The 27,694-nt window shown below is 39.2% G+C and overlaps 2 protein-coding genes across 3 annotated transcripts in view; one reads left to right on the forward strand and one right to left on the reverse strand.

The window, feature by feature from the left end:
* The window catches only part of LOC102943247 (protein FRA10AC1), a 53,956-nt gene extending 37,843 nt beyond the window's left edge, over nt 1–16,113 (forward strand). Inside the window, exons 9-14 of one of the 2 annotated variants that reach the window (XM_007053001.4) lie at nt 606–719; nt 3,795–3,837; nt 8,734–8,861; nt 9,419–9,457; nt 12,127–12,205; nt 15,199–16,113. In XM_007053001.4, the coding sequence (XP_007053063.1) occupies nt 606–719; nt 3,795–3,837; nt 8,734–8,861; nt 9,419–9,457; nt 12,127–12,205; nt 15,199–15,241 (446 nt within the window). In that variant the 3' untranslated portion in view covers nt 15,242–16,113. The remainder of the gene's footprint in view (nt 1–605; nt 720–3,794; nt 3,838–8,733; nt 8,862–9,418; nt 9,458–12,126; nt 12,206–15,198) is intronic. The other variant, XM_043550729.1, reaches the window with a different exon arrangement.
* An 89-nt stretch (nt 16,114–16,202) lies between these two features.
* Nucleotides 16,203–27,694, reverse strand: part of PDE6C (phosphodiesterase 6C) — a 55,723-nt gene continuing 44,231 nt past the window's right edge. The window contains exons 17-22 of the mRNA XM_007053002.4: nt 26,940–27,047; nt 26,597–26,660; nt 24,823–24,897; nt 24,599–24,682; nt 23,462–23,615; nt 16,203–18,928 (exon numbers count right to left, since the gene is read on the reverse strand). Coding sequence (XP_007053064.2) covers nt 18,849–18,928; nt 23,462–23,615; nt 24,599–24,682; nt 24,823–24,897; nt 26,597–26,660; nt 26,940–27,047 — 565 coding nt within the window. The 3' untranslated portion in view covers nt 16,203–18,848. The remainder of the gene's footprint in view (nt 18,929–23,461; nt 23,616–24,598; nt 24,683–24,822; nt 24,898–26,596; nt 26,661–26,939; nt 27,048–27,694) is intronic.

Here is a 27,694-nt window from a genome sequence, read left to right on the forward strand (position 1 = left end):
TTATGTTGTGCCTTAGTTCTTTTTAGAAATTGTAGAAGAAAAGGAAAACAAAATGTGTCTAGAACACTTTAGAAAGCAAATTGCTTTCCAATAGAACAGGGAAGGAAGCATGCACGTTAAACAATATTTAGGCATTTTATTTTTGCACATAATTCATACTTAGTCATTTGGTGTCATTAAAAATGCTCACGTGTCTGAAAGGCACCTTCTGATTCATCACACTCCACTAAGTAAATAATCATTTAGGATGAAGGTAGCCTAATGACATTCATTTGATCATTAGCTGTTAGCTTTTCCAAAATTTGGTGTTGGCAGGTTTAATTTACTCCTTTCTGCCTGCCCTCAAAATAACTAAAGAGATTAGAGCTGACATGAACTGATCTAATTTGTTAAACTGTTTTTTCTTTGCAAATATTGTGCAATATTAAACAAATAGTGTGGCTATGGCCTTAAAAGTGTTGTTTGCTACTAGTTCATTACGTCTAGACATTACTTTCTACCTTTTTAATGCTGAGTAATGTAAAAAAGGAAGACTGGATATAACAATCTCAAGCCCAAATGAGCTAATGATTTAATCATGATTTTTTCTTTTGGTCTCTTGACAGGTCAGTTTTCCTGTGGAAATAAGCACTGTGATGAGAAAGAAGGACTGAAGAGCTGGGAGGTGAATTTTGGGTACATTGAATATGGTGAAAAGAGGAATGCCCTTGTGAAATTGCGTAAGTCAGCCCCTTCCTATGGTTGGCCTTCAAGCTTTTGTAAATGCAAATGAAGGCTAATATCTTACTATTTAATGATATAATGAAAAACCTAGAAATTGTAGTCATGCTTAGGATAGTAGGCAAGGAGGAAAATAAGTTGTTGTACATGATACTTTTGGTTGGACTAGTTACAAATATAATAATGGCTGTGCTTTAGGGAAACTGCTCTTTCAATCAGTACAATCTATAATTGCTTTATTACCTGAACACTTCTTGCTGTCTTATTCTTAATGCCATAGATTCCTCTAGTCGTATTGTTGTAACACAGCTTCTTCATTTATTTTTTTTAATAGGAAGACTGAACGGCATATGTGAAGTTTCAGCACAACTCATGCTGAACCATTTCTGTGGCTAAATAGTCTTTAGGGCTGTCAAACGCTTTTTTTGCAAGCATTACATTAACTTAATTTTATTTTTAATACTGACATTTCTTAATTCTAATACTAGCATACCTATTTTCCTTCTTTGACAAGGTTACTGGGCTTGTGGAGGCAGGGGAAACAGTAGATGTGGTATATCCTGATTTTAGTAAGGTTTTTGACACAGTCCCACATGGCATTCTTATAAGCAAACTGGGCAAATGTGGTCTAGATGTAATTACCATAAGGTGGATGCACAACTGGTTGAAGCAATATATTCAAAAGTAGTTATCTGTGGTTCGCTGTCAAACTAGGAGTGTTCTGTCTAGTGGTGTTCTGTAGGGTCAGTCCTGGAACCAGTACTATTAAATATTTTCATTAATTACTTGGATAATGGAGTGGAGAATATGCTTATAAAATTTGCAAATGATACAAAGATGAGAGGGGTTGCATGCACTTTGGAGGACTAGATTAGAATGCAAAACTACCTTGACAAATTGGAGAAATCTGGTCTGAAATCAACCAGATGAAATTCAGTAAAGACATGTGCAAAGTAAAACACTTGGGAAGAAAAAATCAAATGCACAACTATAAAATGGGGAATAACTGGCTACGCAGTACTACTGCTGAGAAGCATCTGGGCGTTATAGTGGACCACACATTGAATGCACTAAAAATGTGATGCAGTTGCAAAAAAGGGATATCATCATTCTGGGGTCTATTAACAGGCGCGTTGTATGTAAGACCTGGGAGGTAGTTGTGCTGCTCTCTTCAGCACTGGTGAGGCCTCAGCTGGAGTAGTGTATCCAGTTCCGGGCACCACACTTTAGGAAAGATGTGGACAAATCAGAAAGAGTCCAGAGGAGAGCAATTTTACAAACTGTGACCTAAGCGGAAAGGTTAAAAAAACTGGGCATGTTTAGTCTTGAGAAAAGAAGACTGGAGGGGGATCTTATAAGCCTTTAGAGATGTTAAGGGCTCTTATAAAGAGGACTGTGATCAATTGTTCTCCATATATGCTGAAGGTAGGACAAGAAACAGTAGGCTTAATCTGCAGCAAGAGAAATTTAGGTTAGATATGAGGAAAAACTTTGTAACTAGAAAAATAGGTAAGCTCTAGAATGGGCTTTCAAGGTAGGTTGTGGAATCCGCATCACTGGAGGTTTTAAAGAACAAGTTGGACAAATACCTCTCAGAGTTGGTCTAGAACAGAGGGTGGGCCAACTATGGTCTGTGGGCCACATCCGGCCCACGGGACCATCCTGTCCAGCCCCTGAGCTCCTGTCTAGGGAGGCTAGCTCCTGGCCCCTTCCCTGCTGTGGCCCCTTCCCTGCTGTTCCCCCTTCCCCGCAGCCTCAGCACGCCGTGCCACCAGCGCTCTGGCCCGCTGCTTCTGCCAGGCAGTGTGGGTGGTGTGGCTGGCTCAGGCCGGGCCGTGTGCCTGCGAGCTCCTGCTGCTCTGAGCAGCATGGTAAGGGGGCAGGGTGAGGGAGGTGGATAAGGGGCAGGGAGTCCCAGAGGCAGTCAGGGGACAGGAGGTGGTTGGATGGGGTGGAGGTTCTGGGGGGGGCACTTGGGGGACAGGGAGCAGGGGGAAGTTGGATAGGGGGTGGGGTCCCGGGGGACGGTTGGGGCAGGGGTGTGGATAGGGGTCAGGGCAGTCAGGGGACAGGGAGCAGGGGGAGGTTGGATAGGGCAGAGGTTCTGGGGGTGGGGGGTCAGGGGACAGGGAACAGGGGGGTTGGATAGGCGTGGGAGTCCCAGGGGGGCTGGCAGGGGTGTGAATAGGGGTAGGGGCAGTCAGGGGACAGGGAGCAGGGGGAGGTTGGATGGGGCAGAGGTTCTGAGGGGGGCAATCAGGGGGTGGGAATTGGGAGGGGGCGGGGCCAGGCTGTCTGGGGAGGCACAGCCTTCCCTACCCAGCCCTCCATATAGTTTCGCAACAACGCTGTGGCCCTCCGGCTAAAAAGTTTGACCACCCCTGGTCTTGAATCACTTGGTCCTGCCTCAGTGCATGGGAGTGTATTTGATGACCTCTCAAAGTCATTTCCAGCCCATTTCTATGATTTTCCCCAGAAAATCTTTAACTGCACTAAGGATAATTCCCATGCCACAAAGTCTCATCTATTCAGTCCGATCTTATTGAATATGTGTTCATAACAGTATATGGATACATACAAAAAATAATTAAGCTTTTTTTTGTAAATAGTGTGAGAGGGGGGTGGGTTTTTTTTATCTTTCTTTTCTTGACTATGGGTCCCTCTATACAATAATACTTGCTCTGTGAGAAGCCTTAGTAGTGTTTGTGTTTCTTTCAATATATTCATAATGTGGTTTGATTCTGTCCACAAAAGCACATCCAAATCATACTCTAACATGATCCCCAGAAACAATAAATGCTACTTACTTTTTGTGAACAGTAGCCAATGCTGAGTCTCCCATCTTCCTTCAAAGTGATTCAGTACTTTGGAGTCATACTGACAGTTTTATCACATACTATTTTTCCTTTTTTTTGAACCCTGATTATAGCTACATTGAAATTTTTATGTTGTAAAAATTAGTGAAATTGAAAGAAATGTATAAAGATTGGGATAACAATGTTCATAATAATAATAAAGTATTTCTACTCAATATGACATTTTCATGTTCAAATTGTCTTTTTTCATCTCCCCAGGACTGTGTCCACAATGTTCCTGCAAATTAAATTTTCATCACAGGTAATGGAGCCTTTTGAAAAATTCAGATTAAACAATAAATCTGTTCCAAGCTTTCCTATAAGTTTAATTGTAAGAATGCTGCAAAAATTACTATAACTTTTGTTTATACTGACTTCCTTATCATTTTTTTGAAATCGATACTCTAACATTGCTAATTATGTATTTTTGGGTTAATGAAATTCATAATAAAAGTTGCAACTCAAATTATAACTTTTTTTTCATTTGCTCGTACTTATCTCAAATTTGCCTTTTAGGCTGAAATTTCCATGCTAAATTTTAGCCCAAAGATTAGTTTTTGGGAAGCTTATGCAAAATCTACCTAGTGATTTTTTGAGTTAGGCAAGCAGGAAAAATGTTTATGCTTTTCCTATTTAAAAAAAATTGTTACGGGGGTTGGGGTGGAGCTGCAGCTTGGCTGCAGTGAGGCCCAGCGGCTGGGCCTGTAGCTGAGTGTGGCTCCACTCCCGGCCATTCCCTCAGCCTCAGCCCTGGGCTGGGAATGGAGCTGCGGCCAGGAGCAGAGCAGAGGGTTGCAGTGGGGGCTGGCGCCGGCGCCTGGGCCCCTGGCCGGGTGCAGGGCCGTGCTGGGGGCCAGCGGAGGGGCTGGAAGCCAGGGCCATGGATGTGGGCAGGGTCAGAGCAGAGCTGGGGGTGAGGGGCCGCATTGAGGCTGGGGACAGGGCCAGGCATGGGGCTGGGAGCCAGGGCCATGGATGTGGGCAGGGTCAGAGCAGAGCTGGGGTGAGGCTGGGCTGGGTGGCGCTCCCTCCTCCTCCCCCACCCCCCGGTGGGGGCTGGACTGGGCCCACTGCGTGCCCCTCCTCCCCCTAATGTTCCTCTACGCCCCCCTAGGGGGGTGTGCCCCACATTTTGGGGACCTCTGGTCTGTGGGATTGGTGCATTCTTCACGCCGTCTATCCAGTAGCTCTTCATTTAGCAGGGGAGAGCAATGTGTTGGCAGATCATCTCAGCAGAGACCGTTTTCAGATGTATGTGAGGTCTCTGAAGGACCAGGTAGTACAGAGATTTTCTCCAGCTGGGGTCAGCCCAGTACAGACCTGTTTGCAATCAGGTTCAACAAAAAGTGTCATCTATTTTGTTCCAGAGCAGGAAAGGAGAGTCAGTCTATCTCGGATGCTTTCCTAATGTTTTGGGCGAAATGACCTTCTGTATACTTCCATTTTCCATTAATTCAGAAGGTGGTGAGGAAGATAAAACAGGTCAGGGCAAAGGTGATCTTGATTGTGCCAGCTTGGCTGAGAGTGCAGTGGTACGTGGACCTGCATCAGCAGTTGGAAGGAGACTGCAAACTGCTTCCCTTGTCCCCAGACCTGTTGCTGCAGCAGCATGGCAGGATTCTTTATCCTGAAGTTATTTGACGGCCTGGCACATTTACATAGGGGCTCTAATTTTATGCACAAGCCCAAGGGAGAAAGTGAGAACATTCATGGTTCATTAGCCTCAATTGAGGCTTAAGAGGAAAGACAGTGGGATGCCCACTGCTCTAATCCAGCCCACAGAAGACTTGAACCAGGGTCTCTAAGAGCCCAGGATGCATAACTTAACCACTGTGCTACTGATCCTTAGTCTCTCCGTTCCTCAGCAACTGGGATTTAATGAATGTAGAATAGTCTTGTTCCTTGTTGGTTCAAAATGCATTACTTAGTTCTAGAAAGCAAGTGGTGAAAGCAATGTTATTACTTGAAATGAGTTAGATTTGTTTTTTGGTTGCAAGGCAAATCTGTCTCACCAGTTACAGCTTGTATTGTGGGTGTATTGGAGTATCCGATGTATTTAAAATCTGAGTAATTATCTAATTCTTCTTTAAGAGTTCATTTGATGGCTCTTTCAGCTTACCATGTTTTGCTTAACGGTAGATCATCATTTTTGCATGGCACGAAGGGGTTATCTAACTTGTATCCTCTTTGACAGATCTGGTGTCATCATGGGATCTTAATTTGGTTTTATCTGTGCTTATGAAGCTGCCTTTTGAACCCTTGGCAGTGTGTTCTTTCTTTCTTTTTTTATATCTCTTAAACTGTGTTTGTTGTTGCTATAACATCATTCAGAAGAATGAGTGAATTACATGCCTTGTCGCAGGGTTTTCATAAAGAAAAGTGGTTCTTATGCCTGATCCCAGTTTTTTACCAAAAATAATATCTAAGTTGCAAATCAATCAGATAATTAATTTACCGGTATTTTTTCAAAGCCGCATGCTAATAAAGGAGAATCTGTGTAACATACTTTAGATGCTAGAAGAGTTTTAACTAGGGCTGTCAAGAAATTAAAAAAAAATGAATCCCGATTAATCGTGCGATTAAACAATAATAGAATACCATTTATTTAATTAGTTTTGGATGTTTTCTACATTTTCAAATATATTGATTTCAATTACAGCATAGCATACAAAGTGTACAGTGTTCACTTTATTTTTTATTACAAATATTTGCATTATAAAAAACAAAAGAAATAGTATTTTTCAATTCACCTAATACAAGTACTGTAGTATAATCTCTTTATCATGAAAGTTGAACCTACAAAAGTAGAATTTTGTACAAAAAAACCCTCCATTCAAAAATTTAAAAATGTAAAACTTCAGAGCCTACAAGTCCAATCAATCCTACTTCTTGTTCAGCCAATCACTCGGACAAACAAGTTTGTTTACATTTGCAGAAGATAATGCTGCCTGCTTCTTGTTTACAGTGTCACCTGAAAGTGAGAACAGGCGTTTGCATGGCACTGTTGTAGCCGGAGTTGTAAGATATTTACATGTCAGATGCGCTAAAGATTCATATGTCCCTTGATGCTTCAACCACCATTCCAGAGAACATGCGTCCATGCTGATGACAGGTTCTGCTCAATAATGATCCAAAGCAGTGCGGGCTGATACATGTTCATTTTCATCATCTGAGTCAGATGCTACCAGCAGAAGGTGGATTTTCTTTTTTGGTGGTTTGGGTTCTGTAGTTTCCGCATCAGAGTGTTGCTCTTTTAAGACTTCTGAAAGCATGCTCCACACTTCATGCCTCTCTCGGAAGGCACTTCAGATTCTTAAATCTTGGGTTGAGGGCTGTAGCTGTCTTTAGAAATTTCACACTGGTACCTTCTTTGCCTTTTGTCAAATTTGCAGTGAAAGTGTTCTTAAAACGATCAACATGTGCTGGGTCATCATCCAAGACTGCTAGAACATGAAATATATGGCAGAATGTGGGTAAAACAGAGCAGTAGACATGCAATTCTCCCCCAAGGAGTTCAGTCACAAATTTAAATAGCGTATTATTTTTTTAATGAGCGTCATCAGCATGGAAGTGTGTCCTCTGGAATGACGGCCAAAGCATGAAGAGGCATATGACTCTTTAGCACACCTGGCATGTAAATATCTTGCGATGCCAACTACAACAGTGCCATGCGAACGCCTATTCTCACTTTCAGGTGACACTGTACACAAGAAGTAGGCAGCATTTATCTCCCATAAATGTCAACAAACTTGTTTCTCTTCGCGCTTGGCTGAACGAGAAGTAGGACTGAAAGGACTTGTAAGCTCTAAAGTTTTGCATTGTTTTGTTTTTGAGTGCAGTTATGTTACAAAAAAACTACATTTGAAGTTGCACTTTCATGATAGAGATTGCACTACAGTACTTGTGTGAGGTGAATTGAAAAATACTACTTTTCTTTACCATTTTAAGTGCAAATATTTGTAAGCAAAAATAATGTAAAGTGAGCACTATATACTTGTATTCTGTGTTGTAATTGAAACTGATACATTTGAAAATGTAGAAAAACATCAGAAATATTTAATGTCAGTTGGTATTCTATTGTTTAATCACGATTAATTTTTTTAATCACGATTAATTTTTTTGAGTTAATTGCTTGAGTAAACTGCGATTAATTGGCAGCCCTGGTTTTAACATATTATTTAAATAAACTAAAGATTTTTTGAAAGTCTCATATGTTATTTGTTTTGTATGCTAAGAATCATATGGGTTTTAGTGTATCTGCTATTTCCAAATGGATTAAATAATGTATCTTTGAATGTGACAAATTAGCAGCAGTGCCTGTGCCTACTTTTGTGAGATTTCTTTCTGCTAGGGCAGTGGCAGCATCATTTGCTTGTCTTAGATGGTTCCCTGTTGTGGAAATCTGTAAGGCTCCTACTTGGAAGTCAGACCATATGATTAGTAAACTTTATGCTTTGTATTTGGCTTCAAGAGCAGATGCTAGATTAGATGGAACAGTGCTTCAATCATTGTTTAATCAGGACTCCGTCCCCTTCTCCTGAGTTTTCAGCGCTGCTTGCCAGACTACCCTTAAGTGGGAATATGCAGAACCACTCAAAGAAGATATGAAGGTTCCTTGTAACTGAAATTCTTGAGATGACTCTGTATGTTCACTCATCCAGCCCACCTTCCCCTCTTTCTCAGAGTCCTATCTTGGTTTCTCTCAGTTGTGGTAGAAGGAATCCAAGGCAGGAGAGGGCTCAACACCTCCTTATATAGTGTTGCCCCTAATCAGTGTTGGAAGATGCTGAGGGAAGGGATAGGAGGGGGCGCAACTGGTCTCTAATGGGCACTACTTGAAGAAGGTTCTACCGTTAGGATGCACTGGTCGGTGTATTACCCATAAGTGTGAATATACAGAGTCATTGCAAAGAACTCCGTGTATAAGTAAGTAACCTTCATTTTAGCATTTCCTGCCTTTTTGTATTCAGATGTAGGTAACAGCCTTAAGGTAACAATAATAATTTTTGCATTAGACATTCATTTTAAATGTTTAATCTGTAATAAACAAATGTTGGAAGTAGTATATAATCTCTTGATGGGGCTTGATTTCTGATATGGTTTCTGTTGCTCGAAGAGTACATTGGCAGAACTTATGCATTCATTTTTTATTATAAAGGAGGAGAGAAGTCAAACCAAACAAGAAAAGAGGGAGAACTGAACAAAACACTGAAGACCCCAAAAGTAAGAGGTCAAGATTATCTCATTCAGAAAAACACAGATCTAAACAGAGAAATAAACAGAAAGGTAAAATAAGTTTTTAAACTGTCTCTATTTTTAAATATTAAATACAAATATTGAGTGTTTAACCCTATTGAAGTGAGAGAGACATTTATGTTACTGGATTTCAATGGCTCATTAACTGGATTGTCAGGGGAAAGAGAAAGGGGATGAATTTCCAACGATTCATAGACCAGAAGATCCTCAAGAGTAATATACTATTTGAAGAAAGATCTGTCCAAACAAAAGGAAGCAGCATACCAAAAAGAGTGCTAAAGTGTTTGGTTCCATGTGGCTCTGGGGTTGCAAGCCTTTTGATAACCTAAGATAACCTTTTTCATATCACAGATATGGGGATAACATATTTTACCTGAAACTGATGACTTTCCATTTTGTAGAAAAATAATCCCTTTTACTTAAGTGTTTGCCTTATTTTGTGTGTGTGTGTGTGTGTGTGTGTGTGTGTGCGTGAGAGAGAGAGAGAGAGAGGTTTATTAGGTGGTAAGTGTACCCTTGTAAAACGTTAAAAATAGTGCATAAAATCAAGGTAAACTAATTGTTTTTAAATGGCTGTTTCTTTTCAGATCAAGTTTCCTCAGATGATTCAGATGATTTTGATAACGGTAAATTATTCAAATGACTTCCTAAATTTTTTACTTATTCTATTACAAGTTGGTTTGTCCTCAGTTTCAGTTCTATTCGTCAGCAGTTTTGGTCTTCTGATACAATGATTTGAAATATCGTTTATGAAATACTGCAGGAAGAGAAGCAAACATAGGATTATCAAACAGAAAAAAAAGATTGATTTAAATCAGTGATTCTCAACCAAGGGTACATGTACCTCCAGGGGTACACAAAGGTTTTCCGGGTGGTACATCAACTCATCTAGATTTGCCTAGTTTTACAACAGGCTACAGAAAAAGTACTAGCGAAGTCATTACCACCTAAAATTTCATACAGATAATGACTTGTTTATGCTGCTCTATATACTATACACTGAAATGTAAGTGCAATATTTATATTCCAGTTGATTGCTACATGCTACAGGAACTGCTGCTCCTCACTAAGTATGTGGAACTCTTCTGAGTTGGTATTGAGCCATTGTCTAGGGGGCACTGTGCTATTGTGTCTTTTTCAGATGAGATATAAGAGACCCTACATCATTAAGATCTCATCGCTCTTTTTACAAGACTGCTTTCAGTAGTTTTATAATTATATGGGTAAAAATAAGAAAGTAGGGAATTTTTCAGTAATAGCGTGTTGTGACGCTTTTGTATTTTTGTCTGATTTTGTAAGCAAGAAGTTTTTAAGTGAGGTGAAACTTGGAGGTACACAAGACAGATAAGATTCCTGAAAGGGGGTATAGTAGTTTGGAAAGATTGAGAGCCACTGATTTAAATTCATAGGAAGGATAGATGAAGGACACTTGGCAGGAATCCTTTTCAAGTTTATGGAAGGAAGAAAAATTGTGGAATCTAGGAAGGAGAAGATAATAGAAGAATAGTAATACTAGGAAAAATAGTTCAAGAATTGGGTTACATTTGTGCAACAAAGACTATAAAGGTGAAAACAAATATTACTCTGCTAATCACTGTAGGGGCGTGAGAGGTACGTGAGGTATGTGTATCTATATAGATACACTATATAATAGTAAGTTATCTGTAACCTCAGAATAAATTATTAGAGAGCAGTGTGGGGGAGGTACTTTGCCCAATATGCTCTAAACCAAAGTCCATTCCAGTTCCCACCCGCAGTACTTCATAGAGCCCCCTGCTATAGTAAGAAGAGATCAGAGTCCTAGTGGCTGCTTTGGCAATGGCATTCCCTGCTCCTCACTAATTCCACTCCCAAGTGCCTGTTTTCTTATGGGGGCTCCTGCCTCTGGGCCTCCTACTTTCTTGTTGCAGAGTGTCTGGAAGAAACTGATAGTTCCTGTTTACCTGCCCTCCTGAAATAGAAGATTTGGGGATGCCTTCCAGACCCTCAGTTCCCTGCCAGACAAAGAGAGTCCTGGAGTGGGTCCCTCTCTCCACAGTGGAAGACTTTGGGCTGCCCCCTGCTGCTGTCAGAAAGGAGCCCTAGGGAGCAATTGGGGTGGGGGGAGGTCTTATTCATGGTTGAGGGCTAGAGGTCCATAACCTCCAGTCTTTTACCTCCCCCCAAAAAATAAAATAATTTTTAAAAATTGCATTGTACAGTTACAAACCATTACATGTTTTTTGAGGTATAAGATATAAAGTGTTAGGTATTTGAGGCTGAGGCAATCTGTTAGTTTCTCTACATTATTACAATTTATAATTAGTTGACATAAATCAGTACATAAATAGAAATTGAATAGCTTATTCCTTTTTTATTACCATGATTCAAAACACTGTATTACTGTAATTTTAGATGCTCACATTGATCTCTGCTGGTGAGGTTAGAACACATGAGCTGTAAGGTCCTGAATTTGCTAATATGCCTCTAATTTTCTGTATTATATCTTTGTTCTTAGATAGATGGGAGATTATAATTCTGTTCCCCTACTCTGTGAGGATCTGTGTGCCAACATGGAGCATGTGCAGCATTTCTTTGTTTAATTTTAGGAGCAAAGTGCTAACACTACTGTTGATACAAGGATCAGTGTTCTGGAGCAGAGTCCAACAGATTAAGGCATTAGAGCCACCATATCAAATCAATACGGCTTTTAAAAAACAAATGCTGTAACGTAACAATTTTAGTTGGCAAGCAGAAATGATTGTCAGATGAATTTGCCATAACTTATGTTTTGGGCAAAAGATGAGTCGAGGTTGTTAAAGTTTCATTTCTGCACAGTCTTGAAAGTCCTCTATATAATAACCTATTTTAATTGTAAAAAAAATATGGAAGACAACCTTAAAAATTAAAGAACATCAGCTAATAATGAAAAATGTGTGCAGTCTACCAATATTGGTCCCAATCCAGACTGAAAACTGGACCCCAAAAGCTGGATTGAACACTGTTCTGTCATGTTTTTCATGTCTCTTTTTTAAGAATAAATATTTCATTTTAAGGTAGAAAATAAATTTCTTGTATTGATTTTCCTTTTTAAGGTTGCACGTACCATGAGATACATACTAGGGAGACAACTGCACATTTGTATGAAAAGCAATTTGCAAAAAAAAAAAAAAAAAAAAATTTCCCCCAGAATTCTCATGCTTAAAGTTGTACTTTGATTCAGAGGCTTAGACTTACTAGTAGTGCCATGTAAAATTTGGAAGAAAACTTTTTTTGAAAATTAATTTTCTTAAGATGTTTTTATAATCTTTAACAGATGCAGATGACAGTGAAGAGCATCCTTCAGATGCTGACTTTTGGAAGGGTCCTCTACAAGAGACAGATGAAAAATCACGGTTAGTTCTGATACCAATAGCTTGTATATCTTGTAATAGTTATGCCTATTCAAAAATCATGTGGCTGTATGCGTCTTTTCAGGATTTATTATGATTATTCCAACACTGAAAATCAATGCCAAATCTTCTTCCCTTCACCACACCCAAGTATATACCCTTAAAAGGAGAGGAAGTGTGTGAAACTTGGAGAAATCCTCCCCTCAAGGCAGGGAGATGCTCTAGCCCTGCTGTTGCAGCCTCAGCACTACAGTAGCCTCTGTTTTGCTTGCTATTCCCTCTGCTCCTTCACGTCTATGGAAAGGAAGGTGACTCCACTTAGGTTTCAGAGTGGTAGCCGTGTTAGTCTGTATCAGCAAAAACAGCGAGCAGTCCTTGTGGCACCTGAGAGACTAACAAATGTATTTGGGCATAAGCTTTTGTGGGCTAGAATCCACTTCATCAGATGCATGGAGTGGAAAATATAGGAGCAGGTATAAATACATGAAAAGATGGGAGTTGCCTTACCAAGTGCGAGGTCAGTCTAACGAGACAATTCAATTAACAGTAGAATACCAAGGGAGGAAAAATAACTTTTGTAGTGGTAATGAAAGTGGCCCATTTCAAACAGTTGACAAGAAGGTGTGAGTAACAGTAGGAGGAAATTAGTATGGGGGAAATTGGGTTTAGGTTTTGTAATGACCCAACCACTCCCAGTCTTTATTCAGCCGAATGTGATGGTGTCCAGTTTGCAAATTAATTCCAGTTCTGCAGTTTCACGTTGGAGTCTGTTTTTGAAGGTTTTTTTGTTGAAAAATTGCCACTTTTAGGTCTGTTAAGTGACCTGTCATTGATCCACTTACTAATTGACTCATTGGCCCTTCCCTGCTCTTCCTCTTCCCCAGCCGTTACCTTGGGCCTTTGCAGCACTGTGGAAGGACCTGCCACAGGCCTGGCCTCCATAATGTAATGGACATGCACACCGCTTGAGGGGATTCTGGTGGCCATAATTTGCTCCTTTTCACTTTTTTCACCAGTAAATTTGTTGGAATATTTGCACAATGGGAAGTAATTTGATTTCTGTTAAGAGAATACCTCCCATTTACTTGCTTTAAAACCGGTAACAAGATAATAAAATTGGGGATTTTTGCTTTAGATCCTTTAAAAATAAAACCTACATTGGACGCTACTTAAACAAAAAGCACCAGTGACACAACTTATATTTTGAAGAGTGGGAAGAAAGTTTTTTGTAGCATAAATTTCCAGTGCATGTAGGTATCCAACCTTTCCCAAAATAGGAATTTATTTAGGATCTAGTGCTGGTCTGATTCTCCAGATGCCCTGCTACTCTTCGCTCATTCAGGAAGACCTAACAAAAAATTCAAACTGTATTTGAATTTTTCTCAAATTTTTGGCCAAAATTTACTTGAAATCAATCTATTCTTGAAATACATTAGAGGAAATAGCTACCTCCGTGCAGGTCAGATCACAGGGGGTCAGTCATATCCTACTCCCACTCCTTGGGGATAAAGACACACAAAGTTGCAGAACTCCTATGTGGTGAGGCAGTCAATGAGAGGCCATGCAAGGAAACACTACACGTACTACATACCATGGAGCAGTGCTCAGCAGCACCTTTCTCCATATCAGCTTGGAAGTATTGTAGTGAGGCAATCTGCCACTATGCAGATACAGAGCCCTGCACTGATACAAAATCTATATTCGTGGATATAAATCGGGTAACCGTGGAACTGCAGGGCTCTATCGGGAACTGCAGTGGCAAAAGCAGCAGTATGTCGGGTTGCCTCTCGTAGGAGCCAACACCCCATGCGGGAAGCTCCTCTAGCGTGGTTGTACTGCCTCCAGCCCCGCCCACTGGGGTGGGCACCAGATTCGCTGGCTGCTGTCCCTGGTCACGCTAGTGTGTGCAAGCAGCTCACACACTCTGGACAGGAGCCGCAGACTGCTGTGTGGAAGGGATACCTTTCTGGGAGTGTACAAGCTGCTCGCACATACTAGCGTGACCTGGGACAGCTACCGGTGAGGCTGCTACCTGCCTCAGTGAATGGGGCTGGGGGCATTACAGCCATGCCAGAGGACCTGCCCATGCAGGGCGCTGGCTCCTGTGAGCAGCAGCCCGACATGCTGTTCCTTTGGCGCTGCGGTTCCTGGTCGAGCCCTGCAGCTCTGCGGATACCCAATTTATATCCACAGATATCTGCATCCACGGATATAGATTTTGGATCCACGCAGGGCTCTATAGATACATGTGAAAAGACACCTCCTTCCCACTATTGCAGCTTTAGTAACAGCCAGGGAGTGATGGTGTCTGTCTGAGGTGACGTTATTTGTACAAAACCCTATTTGCATACTTACTCAGCTAGAGATATTAATAGAAAAATGCCCTAAAAAGCTGTTGTTGGGCTTGCAGAGCCACAAACTCCAGGATACTTATTTCATTGGAAAAGATGAAAAACAAATCTAACCCTCCTTGATTCCAAAGCCATTTCATGCTAAGGCAGGAGAGGTGAGATTATAGACAATAGGTATAAAGAGAAATGTAGCAGATCTCCTGAAACCCCAGACAGATAAACTGTGTCCTAGTCCCTTATTTTTTAGGGATAGTTATCTGTAAATGTTGGATTATGATTGAGGGCAAGCATAACTTTGTTTTAATTATATTGGTTCTACTCACAGAGGAGACAATAACCTTTGATCATTTATATACTATACATTCCCTAATATTTATTACAAGAGTAATGTCATGCCACAATAATTACATTATTAGGAGTATTTCCTAAATACCAAAACACTGCTTCAGTCAGTTAGAAAGAGGAGGAAATGAAGGAAAATAGAAATGTAGTGTACCTCATGTGCATGGCTTTGAACTTGTTCTTATAACCTGAAATCTCACCAGACTTTTGCAGCACAAGGAATGAAGGCTGTGTGGTTACAGATAAAAAGCCCTACATCCACTACTCACATATTTTAATATTATTATTTGATTTTTCTTACAGGGAGGAAGAATTTGATGAGTATTTTCAAGACTTGTTTCTCTGATACTTCATGTGGAAACGTAGATTAATTTCTTCTTGAATTGTAATGATTCATATCTGAATACCAAATCAAATTTAGGAACCTGTATTTTTTTTTTCCTGTAAAAATTCCATTAAAGGCACTGATCCTACAATTGACTGTGCATGGACACATACCCCTGCCTACATAGAGCATTACTGATTTCACTTGGAAGATGATAGATTCCCTATACATTAATGAAGAATGACATATAAAATACTTTGTTATAATTTATTTTCAGCTGAGTGTATTGTAAAGTACAAATCTAAAAAATTATAGAAGACACTGCACATTAACCTCAAAAGAGGGTGAGAAGGAGACATATCAGAATGCAGTTTACTGGTAGACTGCAGTGTTTCCACAACCATCAGATACATGAAGTATTTTCTTCCATGCTGCGCTTTTTAGTTAATTGTTTTAAAGGCATATTCTAGTTGACTCCCTGTTCTGTATTTACCACTAAACTCTTTAAATATATATATATATAGTTGTCTTTTAAATCTATTAAACCATGCAGCAAGAGTTCGTGGATTTAAATTAATCAGTCAGGCGGTGTTTAAGACTCAGACATCTGTATGTGTAAATCTTCTTGAAATATTGATACTGAAGTTTCCGATTCTATAAAACTTACATTTTGCTTGGCCTAAGTAAATCTTTTCTTCCTAAAATTAATGATGATGTTTTCTTTAATAATTTTGTATAAGCGTTAGTTCACTGTTACCCTCCTCATTTTAAGTCTTTTATTTTAAGTGTTGTTTGACTGACAGTCCCATGGTCACTCTACTAGTCGTTCGGGATGTTAGTTTGTCATATTTGTTTTAATAAATAAGGTACGTGGTTTGCCTCTGGGAAACCTACATATGGCTAACGCGTTATCTGTGGTTTCTGATCCCCTTAGCAGTGAATGAATGGTAATCCTACTTTAAAGTGTAATCCTGAGCATACGAAACAAGAACATATAATAACACTTGAGACTTACTGGTTTTTTTCCTATTCAAATTGCAGCATAACTTTAAATTCATTTTATTGTATGTTTCCAAAGAAACAGTCTGCACGAGATTAATTACAGTGTCCATTCTTTTTTCAATGGAAGATTACATCAGCTACATAAGAGACATTTGTGTTACCACAGTATTGAATGCAATTTACATTTTAAACAGTCTCGTAAAGTTAATGGTTTATAAAATACTGTCTGTATTTTTGAAAGCTGAAACTTTAATTGGATGAGTCGTTCATGCAATAGATGCCATATAACAAAGTACTTGGTTTAGACAACATAATTGCAGACATGGTTGTAATATATCCATGAACATGTTATTACATGTGAATGATTTATGTGTATATCCACATATCTATATTTACATTCAGTATTACTTAACATAATACAATTTTAACAGTTCATACATACAGAAGGGATGACAGTTCAGAGACACATTTAAGGTGTCCTTGAATAACAAGTAAAGGTAGCCTTGTGTGTGTGGAGTCTTCTTTAGGTAAGAAGATGGATTTAAAGGTTAATTCTTTGTCATCTTGCAAGCTTGGTTGGGAGCCAAATCCAATCTGCAGCAATCAGCTTAAGTCTATGTAACTTGTCTGTAGGGGCTTTAGTAGAGTCTGTTGCTATATTTGCTGCTGCAAATACTGTAGAATAGGCAGGTATTTTGGATACCTAACTCTTCTCTGGGCCTTCACAAGGCAGTTATAAAATGGTACAATACACATATTAAATATGTTTCATTTAATATATTTTGAATTAAAAGTAGATGATAAAAGCAAACTTGGTATTTCCTCAGATCTACATTTAGTACAGAAAATAATACATTATAACCAGTTTATGGCATTTTTAAATCTGCATATATATTTGGCCCATTAATAAGTTAAGGATATAACAAATGGGAATTTTTTGGTGGAAGGATGTTTTATTTCTCATTATAGTTGCACAATATCTATGTCTTACGTATGTTAGAACATTTTTGAAGCATTTTTAATAAAAATGCTAGAAGGATATGGGGCAAGAGAGAAAGGAGAATGTAGTTCATCATGCCATGTATACAGCATAATTTTGGTGTTACCTATGCACATTTAGAAAGAATAGTGTTTAATGTCTGGAGATACAAAATCACAGACTTATTAATGGAACATTGGTCAGTAACTGCACATCACAATTGAAGAGAAAATTCTGAAATGTTTTTCTCCTTCTGCACTTTGTAGGGAAACTTAATATACAGTAAAAGTATTCATCATGGGGCAAATATTCCCCCTGCCTCCGTGGGTGTTAAGATTCCCTTCAAGCAGTAGAACCTGTACAATCCTGTTTTGGGGAGAAAGGAAGGGTGGCAGGATTCGAGGAGCTTGAACATGGGCAGAATAATTTCTGGGTGCTGCAGGACCACCCTTTATACCTCTGCACTGTTAGATTTGGAATTGGGTCCAATGGATATGCTGGAATATGAATTTAGTACATAAATCCGCTGGTCTTTCTCCTGCTTATGGGAATGCAGACACTCCAGACCAAGAGCGGGAGAGTGGCTGTGGAGAAGCTCCATTGCCATTCTTTATAGTTGCTTATGAAGAGACCATTAATGCACAGACTAGCTACCTAGGGTGTGGGTAGGGGAGGATTTGTGAAGACTGTTTTTTTCCTAATCTTGTTGGGGGTAAATTCAGTGATTCTGAAATACCAGACAAATTTATTGGTTATTCTGTCCAAAAATGTTGTATCCGCATTTCATACACCTTTTAAGAAGTCATTTGAACATGTAAGTCCTGCTCTAGGGATATTGGTGTAGGTCCTTTGATAAATTCTTTATTTTAAATAAAAAGCTTACAATTCTTAAGACTACATTTCGGTTTTAGGTAAAGAGACTGTTTTTGTTTATATAGCATGTCATGTTCAAGGGCCATTGGCAGATAAAAGTGGGCAGAATTGTGTACTTGTGGAGAAGGGAATGGTTTTTCCAAAGCCACTGCTGCATTTAGAGATTGGCAGTGGTAGCTTCAGGGGGCCATGGGCCTGTTTTTGTAGGCACAGGACTGATGTGAGTAGATAGGTCTTCTGAATTGGTGAAGGGACAACTCCAGGATTGTATCTAGAATTGAGGATGCAGGAATGGGGTTTAGTTCGGTCCAGATGAAAGAAATAAACATAATATAAAAATGTAAAGCTATGAGTTATGAAATTGTCTGCAATTTTTGGTTATGGTATGTGCAATTTAGATCTTGTCAACGAAATTACTGGTTGTAATCTACCATTAAAAATCATTTATATTTTTCTGGACAGTCTGCAGCATTTATACATTTTAATAAAAAATACTGTATATAGATTGAGTGACAAGAAACAATACCAAGAATTGAACTCATAATCAACTTATTTTGCACCATCATTCATGTTTTCTAGGTTTCAATGGATTCTGCCTCTTTTATGCCATTAGTAATGACACCGAATAGATGGCAGTTGTTTAAGAGGATTATCTGGCCTATGCTATCCTATGCTTTGCAGAAATCCACTGCGGCTTTTTGAAGTTCTTTCTAGATGTTTTTTCCTGTAGCAGAAACATAGACTTTGAGACTCTTTTAGTGCCATTGAAATACATTACAAAATTATACATGTTTTTGATTTGCCATCATCATCTCCGCCACCTCCTCCTCCACCTTTCGCTGCGTCTTGTTCAGCTAATAAAAAGCACAAAAGGAATGTGAATAATGAGCAAATTCTTTTCATTTTAATAGGTTTCATTTTTTGCATTATAAATGTTAATTTTGTGACATGCATTTTAATTTAATTCTATAACACAAGTGTGTTTGTCCACTTGAAAACTGAACGCACCTTCAGGATTTATATATGTTCCTTGATTAATATTGAATAACCAAACTGTTGACAAAGGGTGCAGTATTAATATCAGCATTTATCAATGGACAAACACACACTGAACCACTTTTACTGGAAAGTTTCAGCAATTATGTACTTACTTAATCCTGTCCCTCTCCACCCTACCCCCCACAACTGAATAATGAAAGCCTTCAAAGGGAATAAACTCTTGGATGAATTATAATCTTTGAGACTATGGGGGTGGAGGGTATGGAAACTTTCACTTAAGTGTTGATTATGATTATGTAAACTTTTATCTAGCCCTGTAGAAATCTGTTACCAATCAAGAGAGAGGTACTTTTTTGTATGTTCAATAACTGCTGTCACTAACAGGGTTAACATCTCTCTCAAATGATTCCACAGGTTTTTGTTGGTCTAAGTTCTGATCTGTTCAATATAGTAACTTGTTTTCAGATTAATTTTAAGTTGACATACCAATATGAGAATTAAAACTTACATTTGAAAGCTGTGGATCACCATGTTACTAGGTTATTTTCGACCCTTTCCACCTGCATTAAAACATGTCACATGATCAGTGCCCTACCCTCTGAAATTTGTGGATATAATTAACAGTATATTAAATATAATTTGTTTTAATTCTATAATATCTTGTCTATTTTCTGTTCTGAACTTTCCACTGTTGTGGTTCAGCAAATATGTTTATTTCATTTTTTGTCTGCCTGATGGTTAGACAAGGAGGTGGTATAACCAAGTCAGTGTGATCTAGGGAAATGGCTGTATTTCAACATACTTATCTCTGAATAGTTTGTATGAAGCAATTTAACAAACCCACAACCAACTATATGAAACTGAGAAGAATTTGTAAAACTCTGCAAAAATTAAATCATTGACCTGTTCTGTATTTACATAGCCTTGATTTTGGTGGTTTAATAATTTATCACATTCTGTACCTTGTAAGTCTGCTTGACCTCATCCCAGTGTGCATTTTCAAAATACTGGATAATTTATAACCTTTTGTAATACCATCAATTATGTTAATATGCATATTGGCCAATTTCCTCATTGACTGCAAAGGACCGGCTGAGGATCTGGCCAGTTGTGGCTTCAGAGATGTCTGCCTGTGTGCATATATTTCCTTGGGGATGATCAAATTTTGTATAAGTCACAGTGATCACATCAACTGAGTAACCCCAAGTACCAGCAATTTAAAATGGTCACGATATCTGGTGAGAGTGCAAGTTTGCTATTCTTTCCAGACATATAATTTGATTGTTCTTTAAGTGGAATCTTAGTTTTAAGGGCTTGATCCTGCACCTATTAAAATCAGTGGGAGTGTGTCATTGACTTCAATTGGCATAAAATCAGACCCTAAATGATAATCTTCTTTGCCAATAATTTAGAAAGATGAAACTTTGTGTTGGTGTGAAATGTTGCTATTTTCAGTGGGATTTCTCACTTTTTGGCACTTCTAGAAGTTACATCCGTAAATCCCATATTTGGTGTCTCTTGTGTGGTGCTTACCAATAGATCCAGCTTGAAAGAGATAGGATTGCTACTACATCAGAAAAGTATACAGGTGCATATCAAATTAGAAGAAAATGGAATGTACTCCACACCTATAAAGTGTGTGTGTAGAGGGATGGTTACCTGCTCCTGCCCTGTGGGGCTTAAAAGCCAGCCCTGGGAGAGAGCCAGGGCTGACGGCAAGAAAAGCTAGGCTGATTGGGGAAATGGCTGCAGCTTGGCCACACCCCAGTCAGGCTGCAGCTGGGCCTATAAAGAGGCTGCTAGGCTGAAGCTTAGCCAGAGTCTCTCTCTGTGCTCAGAGAGGGAAGGGTCTGGCTGCAGCGACCTGAGAGAATACCTAGATTGGAGCAGGGCTGAGGGGGAAAGGCCAGGGGAGCAGGGTAGCTCCAGCCTGAAACCCCCAGGCTGCGAGGCCTAGATTAGGGCCTATTAGGTACTAGGGTTGCAAAGGGGCAGCCCACGAGTAGACAGAGGCAGCAGGTCCAAACCCCCTCACCTGTGATGAGTGGCTGATACACCGCAGTCTGCCCTGGGGAGCGGGGCTAAGCGATGACTGGCAGTAGCCAAGACTGAGGTGAGATGGGGGTAGTGGGTGGGCATTCCCTGGGGAGGGGAGACTCTCAGGGATTGTTGGGGTTTACTGCCAGAGGGCAGCACCCCAGTGGGAGGAGGCACTGGGTCCTGGGAGGGACTGGGGCTGGCGGCGAGGTGGATCACCAGATGGCAGAGGGCGCTCCAGAGGCTGACGAGCTAATTCCCAAGGAAACCAGCAGGAGGCGCCGACGGGTGAGTCTGGCTCTATTACAGTGTGTAATAGATATCCTGATGGAATATGGCAAACAATTTATCTCCTGCAATTTTACTATAAGAATGAATTATTGTTGCAGTAGTCCATGCATGTTTATACAAAAGGTGGTGTGTTTTTGTGATGATAAACTTGACATGATAACTTAAGGTACTGCACACCTTAAGCCATATTTCTAAAATATAAGACTTTGAAAGTATTCAGGTAGACAGTCTTTCATTTCAACACTTGACCCATTTTGCTGGACTTCTCTTTCAAAAATTACTTTTCAATAAGTGATGCCTTTTACAGCATGCTTAAACCACCTTTACAGTGTATCCTTCTAAATTTTTGGGTTAGTCTTATTGTTTAAACTGAGTCAGGAACTCTTTAGTTCTGGTCCAGCCTCTAACAGTGAGTTGGTGTGTGGCCTTGAGCAATTTCCACGTCCGTATAATACGGGAAGAAAACGTACCTACTTCCGATGGATATTGTGAAGATTAGTGAATAAATTAATGACTGCACAGTGCCTTGAAGATGTAAAACGCTATTTAAGAGCAAACTGTTTTTGTTCATGAAATTGTGCCTGCAGTTCACTTTTGGAGTCATTTGCCATAGCTTGTAATCTCTGATCCTTTCAAAGTAGCTCAGCTATTGAAGGGCTGGCGCACTTTAGCCCTTATTGCTGCTGATCCAGATGCAGTTATTTTTATAACATAGTTGGATTCATTCACTCTTACACCCTTTATTCAATCTTATGGCCTTATTTTTTTATCAAATCAGAAGTCCTTTCTTGTCATCCCTTGAAGAAAAAGGTGTGGGCTTAGTTATAACCTCCAGTTCATCAAGAGTAAAACTGCTGAGTCATCACTAACTCCTGGAAGTTCACCTGCATTGAATCACCTAAGGGATTATTTCTCCCATTTCCTTTTCCACTGACAGAACTTTCGTGAGATGTTGATATTCTCCAGACTCTGGAAAACGGTAAGATGGTTTTGTCCATGAAGAGTTGACAGGATCTGGTTTACTAGACCTGGCAACAACTACCATCAATTCCGTCAACATCCAGGAAACTTGACTAGGTTCCTCAGCAAAGTATTCTGAGATCTCTGGTAGGTTCTGCATACTTGAAAATGTTTTAAAAAGTGAAGCTTCCAGGTAGACACTCCTTACAAGATTGTTTGAAGGTTAGATCATAGGAAGAAAAATGTTTACTCCTTAGCTACACTGTCAGTGAAGATTTCAAATTACCATGTTGTGAGAATGCAATATGATCAAGATCTTTTGAATAAGCTTATCCCCATCATGGATCTCCTCCCTGACTTTCATAAGTAGCCCATGAAATCTCAAATCCAGAAAACTAGGTATATGCTTTGGACTGTGTTTGATGCTTCACATAGAGCAGCATTCTCTGACTTGTGAGAATGTAGTTTTAGCTTCAGAACTTGGGGCTGTCCTGGAAGGTTGAAGGGAAAGTGTTAGACTTATTTGAGGGATTTGCTTTCTTTGGCAGTGAAACTGGTGAAAAAAGATAAGAGACCAGGACAAAAGATCAACCCCAAAGATTTTTGCAGTTTTACAGGGAATATTCATTGCGTTTTCATTCCGAAGACAGTATACTGAACCATGTCCTTGTTCTCAGCTTGCTTTCCATCCTCTGGGTAAGCAGAGACAAGCTCAAATTGCTTAATAGTTTACAGGTTGACGCCCACAGAGAATCATTTCTACAGCCCTTCTGGTGCCTGAAACGGCTTTATCCTTGGGTAAGCAGCAGTTTTGTTAAGTTCAAAAAAGTCTTATTGACATGGTTTCAATTTCCAATCACCATGGTGATTTTGTCACACTTTCCAACATGGCAGTCTAGGACATCAGTCAAGTAAGTCCTGGATTATGTAATCTTGACAAGTTACTCATCATTCCACTATACACAAAGCAAATTCTGCTAGTTCTGGCCTCACATAGCACTTGAGCACTGAAATAAATGTGTATTTGGATGTGTGTGCTTCAGACAGAATATGCCAAGTGGTTGTGTAGTATATGAATGAAAACCTTAAAGATGCCTAACCTTTTTTGGCTGCTGCTTCTTCCAGCTTTTTCTTTTCTTCCTCAATAATTTTCATCTTTTCTTCATATTCATCAGCCTGTGTTTTCCATTCCACCCTGTTGTTTTGAAGCCCGTCCAACATTGGTGTAATTTCCTTGTGAAACCTTGAGAATTCCTAAATAAACAATACGAGTTAATAAATTGTCCATTTATAATGAATGGTTGTTTTCAGGTTCTAGCACGAATACACAAATATTGTTGATGTGTACAGAAACTTCATTTGCTTTCACCTTCCAATTTTAGCTGTTTGATTATGTGGCAGGCACAGTGAGAGAGATTTAAGTTTGTTTTGTGTTATAAGCTCAGCACTTTGTTGGTGTATGCCTAGCTTGTGGGTTTTTCTGGTGAAGGGAAAAGATGAAGTGCAGTTGTGGTACTTGCTGGCACCATTCCATTGGTGGTGGGGTATGAGGCATGTGGTGGGAGTTTATCAGAAGTACCAAACTGAGTCAGTAACATCAAAGGCCCAAATTGCGTGCTGTAAAGTCCACCCTTTTCCCTAAGCCTCCTCCCGTCCCAATGCACTCTTCTGGTGTGTCTTTGCCCATACTCACTATATCTGTGATATCTGAAGACTGGACTTTTACCTGTTGCTGTTCAAAATACTACATTTCATTCTACTGCATGGCATTTTGGAAGAGCCTTAAAATCCAGATGGTGTAGAGCATAGATTACATTGCTGTTTAGAAGATGTGAACAACTCAAGTACTTCCTGTGCTAATGCAGCACAGGTGCATACTTTTCATTGATCCCCAATCCATCCATGTGTTATGCTCTTCGTGTTAGTGGGGCTCTGTGAAGCTCTGTGATTAAGCTCTAACTCAATTTTTTAAGGAATTGAGCAACTTCTGGAGATGCTGAGTGCCATTGTGTTTCTTGGGATTTCAGGGGGTTCCACATCTCCAGAAGATGCTAAGCACCTTTTAGGAGTGTGTGGTACTATACGGGAGGAGGTGAAAAATCATGACTCTTTGGATGACAGCTATTTGAATGACTAGAAGGGCCCTGCTAACATCTAGAATGTTTTAATCCAAACTATTGTTTATCACTCGTGTCATTAGAATCAATGCAAAGGAAGAATAAAAGTTTTATTCTTACCTTGTATACAAATGTACACACAAAATCAATGAAACCAACTTGAAGCTTAGGCAATTCATCTCCTTTGTTTCTGTCCATCATAGGCTAGAAAAGAATATCAATATTTTAATGTGAATTTGCGATATTTTGATTCAATAATAAGACAACTGTTACTGACAAACATGCCTTCAATAGCTATTATTTCATATTGAAGATAATGTTGTTTAACATGTCAAAATACTTACAATTGGCTGTTGCTCTAGCACAGTTCGCTCCAGATCACCTTGTTCCCAAAATTCATTCGCAACCATAAGGGCAACCTGAGAATGAGAATCTCCTGCGTTACTGATGTTGTATTAATCAATACAGTTGTAGAATGATGCTGGAATGTATTCAAGTCTTTCCAGAAAATGTTGAACATTTTTGCTTGAGTTAATTAGGTTGTTTCATTTTTAAAACAACCAATTTTTTTCAAGCTAGGAATGCTGCTGGTCCTTCAACTGGCAGAGTGATTCCTAATATATCCAGTAACAGATCTGCCAGACAGAAGGAAAATGTATAATCCTGTTATCATAGCTGTTAATTGAATTTTGCCAGTATGTTTTTTGCTGTAATACTTATGCTTTTACTTGTGCATATTATGTATGTATCAACTGAACAAAATTACCTAGGAACTGACAGGAAACATTTTTGCATATTATTGAACTACTGAAACCTTGCTACCAGCTCCCCTCCTGCAAGTTTTCTTGCTACCAATGCTATCCATGAGATATTTGGAAAGGTTCTCCAGGAGGAGAGAATTCTGGTAAATAAAAAACAGCAAAATACCATCATTGTAGAACGTGTAGACACAAAACTACTCCACGCTGTTCTTTCTGGGATCATTAACACACGGTATAGGTGAATTACAGAACTGGAGTGCTGCAGTGTGAGGCTTTTGTTAGTAAACAGATGGTATCTGCCATTTTGATGGTATTTTTGGGTATGCTCAATGAATGGTACATAGCTGAAAATAGTATTTTCCATGGTATTCCAAGACAATAGAGCAACATAATAAAAACTCCTAATTATAAAGTATACTGTGTTACATTATTAGAATAGCCATCTGCAGGCTAATGAATGTCTATGTCTCCTGACATAGCTCTTTTGCTAGGTCTGCCTCTTACATACCTGATTCAAGATGTCATGACCAGGAAACTCTACTTTTAGTATACTCAGATGCCAATGGGAAAATAAATAGGATTTCATTCTTTGTGTGAAGGATCTATCTTTTTGTTACTATGGATCTACACAGACTCTGTTCCATCCCAGTGGAACCTTACAGAGAATCCAATTCTAGTTTTAGAATTGTTCAAGGAAGTAACCCGAGAGATCAGCTCTGATTAAAGCCATCTTGTCTGTATAGATACCTATAATTCAAGCACTGACAGCATTTCTAAGTAGTGTGCAAGATGATCCCTTCAAAGCCATAAAAGCCCATATTGTTGAATCCATTTTAGAGTGACTTAATCACACTAAAATAGTGCAAGGATCTACATTTGTCTGTGTGTTGGTGTCTAGTTTAAGATCATGCTATTGTAAAAACCGCACCCTAAAACTGGCAGAAGAAAGGCAAGAATTTTGATAAAATAAAAGTGAGTGACAGTCAGTTATCAAGGATCCTTTAAAGAAAGCTAGAATGGATACTACAGGCAGGGACAGCTATACTAATCGATTTGCAAATGGGAAGGTGGGGACAATGGGGCGATGCCACAGGGGGCTCATGGCATGGACTGCCTAGTGCCATAGATTGCCTTAATCCGTCTTTGCTTCCAGGAAATGGTGTCCAATTCTCAGGCACAATTTGTAGATGCAAGTGGTTATGCTTTGTTTTACACTTAAATATCTATAGACTTGCAATATAAAATGAATTTTCTGTATTGTCATTCACTGATGATGCAATGAGAGAGAGAGGGCAAATATAAATGTGTATGAAATCAAAATTAAAATATTTGTATACAATTTTTTTGAAATACTAACCTGACTTTGCACCTCCCATGGCTTAGTTATAGCTGACAAGTCACAACCAGTCATCATCATAGCCCTTTTGAAGAAACAGAAATACTATAAGTATGATAGAGAAAAAACCTAGGGGACAGATTTTTAAACTTATTCAGGCACCTAAAGGTGCAGATAGGCACCTAGTGAGATTTTCAGAAGTGCCTAGGAGACTAACTCCAAAGTGAAGCCAGTGTGAGTTAGGTGCCTAGTCACTTCTGAAAATCCCACTAGGCGCCTATCTGCATCTTATGGCTCCTTAATACTTCTAAAAATCTGGCCCTAGATAACTTATTGAAAGAAGAGTAAGATACTGACTACTTACATGATAACTTCTTTTTTGGTTGGGTCGATAGATATATATTTAATTGCTTCCTCTTCTGTTTGCATTTTTTCAACTGCATCCACAATCTTTTGAAACATAGTCCGTTTCCTGTAAAAATATATGAATATTTCATATATAAAGTATTGGTATCCAAAAATGGCTGGGCTTTTGCATATTAGGTCCTTCTTATATTAATGCTTTTCTAAAATAGTATGTTTGTCTAACTCCCACTGAAGTCCATTTATTTTAATGGGAGTTATATTTAGGTATTATATAGCTCATAGACTTGGCCATAGATTCCTGACACATACTGCTTTTGTCAATATGTCAAGCTTTAATATGAAAAGCAACAGATTTCCTAAATCTGTATATTGCTACTTGTGGTGACTTTATTTCTTGAATCTTATCCAAATATTGTCAGAGTTTACATATTTTCATTCTTGATTGATTCTGCAAAGAAATCCACTGGAAAAGGTGAAAAGATCGCTATTTATAAAGAGAGGTTAAGTAACATGCTGTGTGATCCTTCTGGATGAGAGGTGCGGTAGAGAGTTATTGCTTAATAAATCTCTTCATTTGCATTTAGAGGTTTCACCTCACTGGACAGAGTTGTAACACACACAAAACATTCTAATAAAATTAGAAATATTTATCATTCATTATAAAAAGTGCACTGAATATGGATTACTTGTTGACTTCCCTGTTATCTGCCAACTCTGAAGTGTCAAATCTTAAAACAGTTAAAGGAAAAGAGC

This window comes from Chelonia mydas, chromosome 7 (genome assembly GCF_015237465.2).
Source record: "Chelonia mydas isolate rCheMyd1 chromosome 7, rCheMyd1.pri.v2, whole genome shotgun sequence".
In the NCBI taxonomy this organism is placed as follows: Eukaryota; Metazoa; Chordata; order Testudines; family Cheloniidae; genus Chelonia; species Chelonia mydas.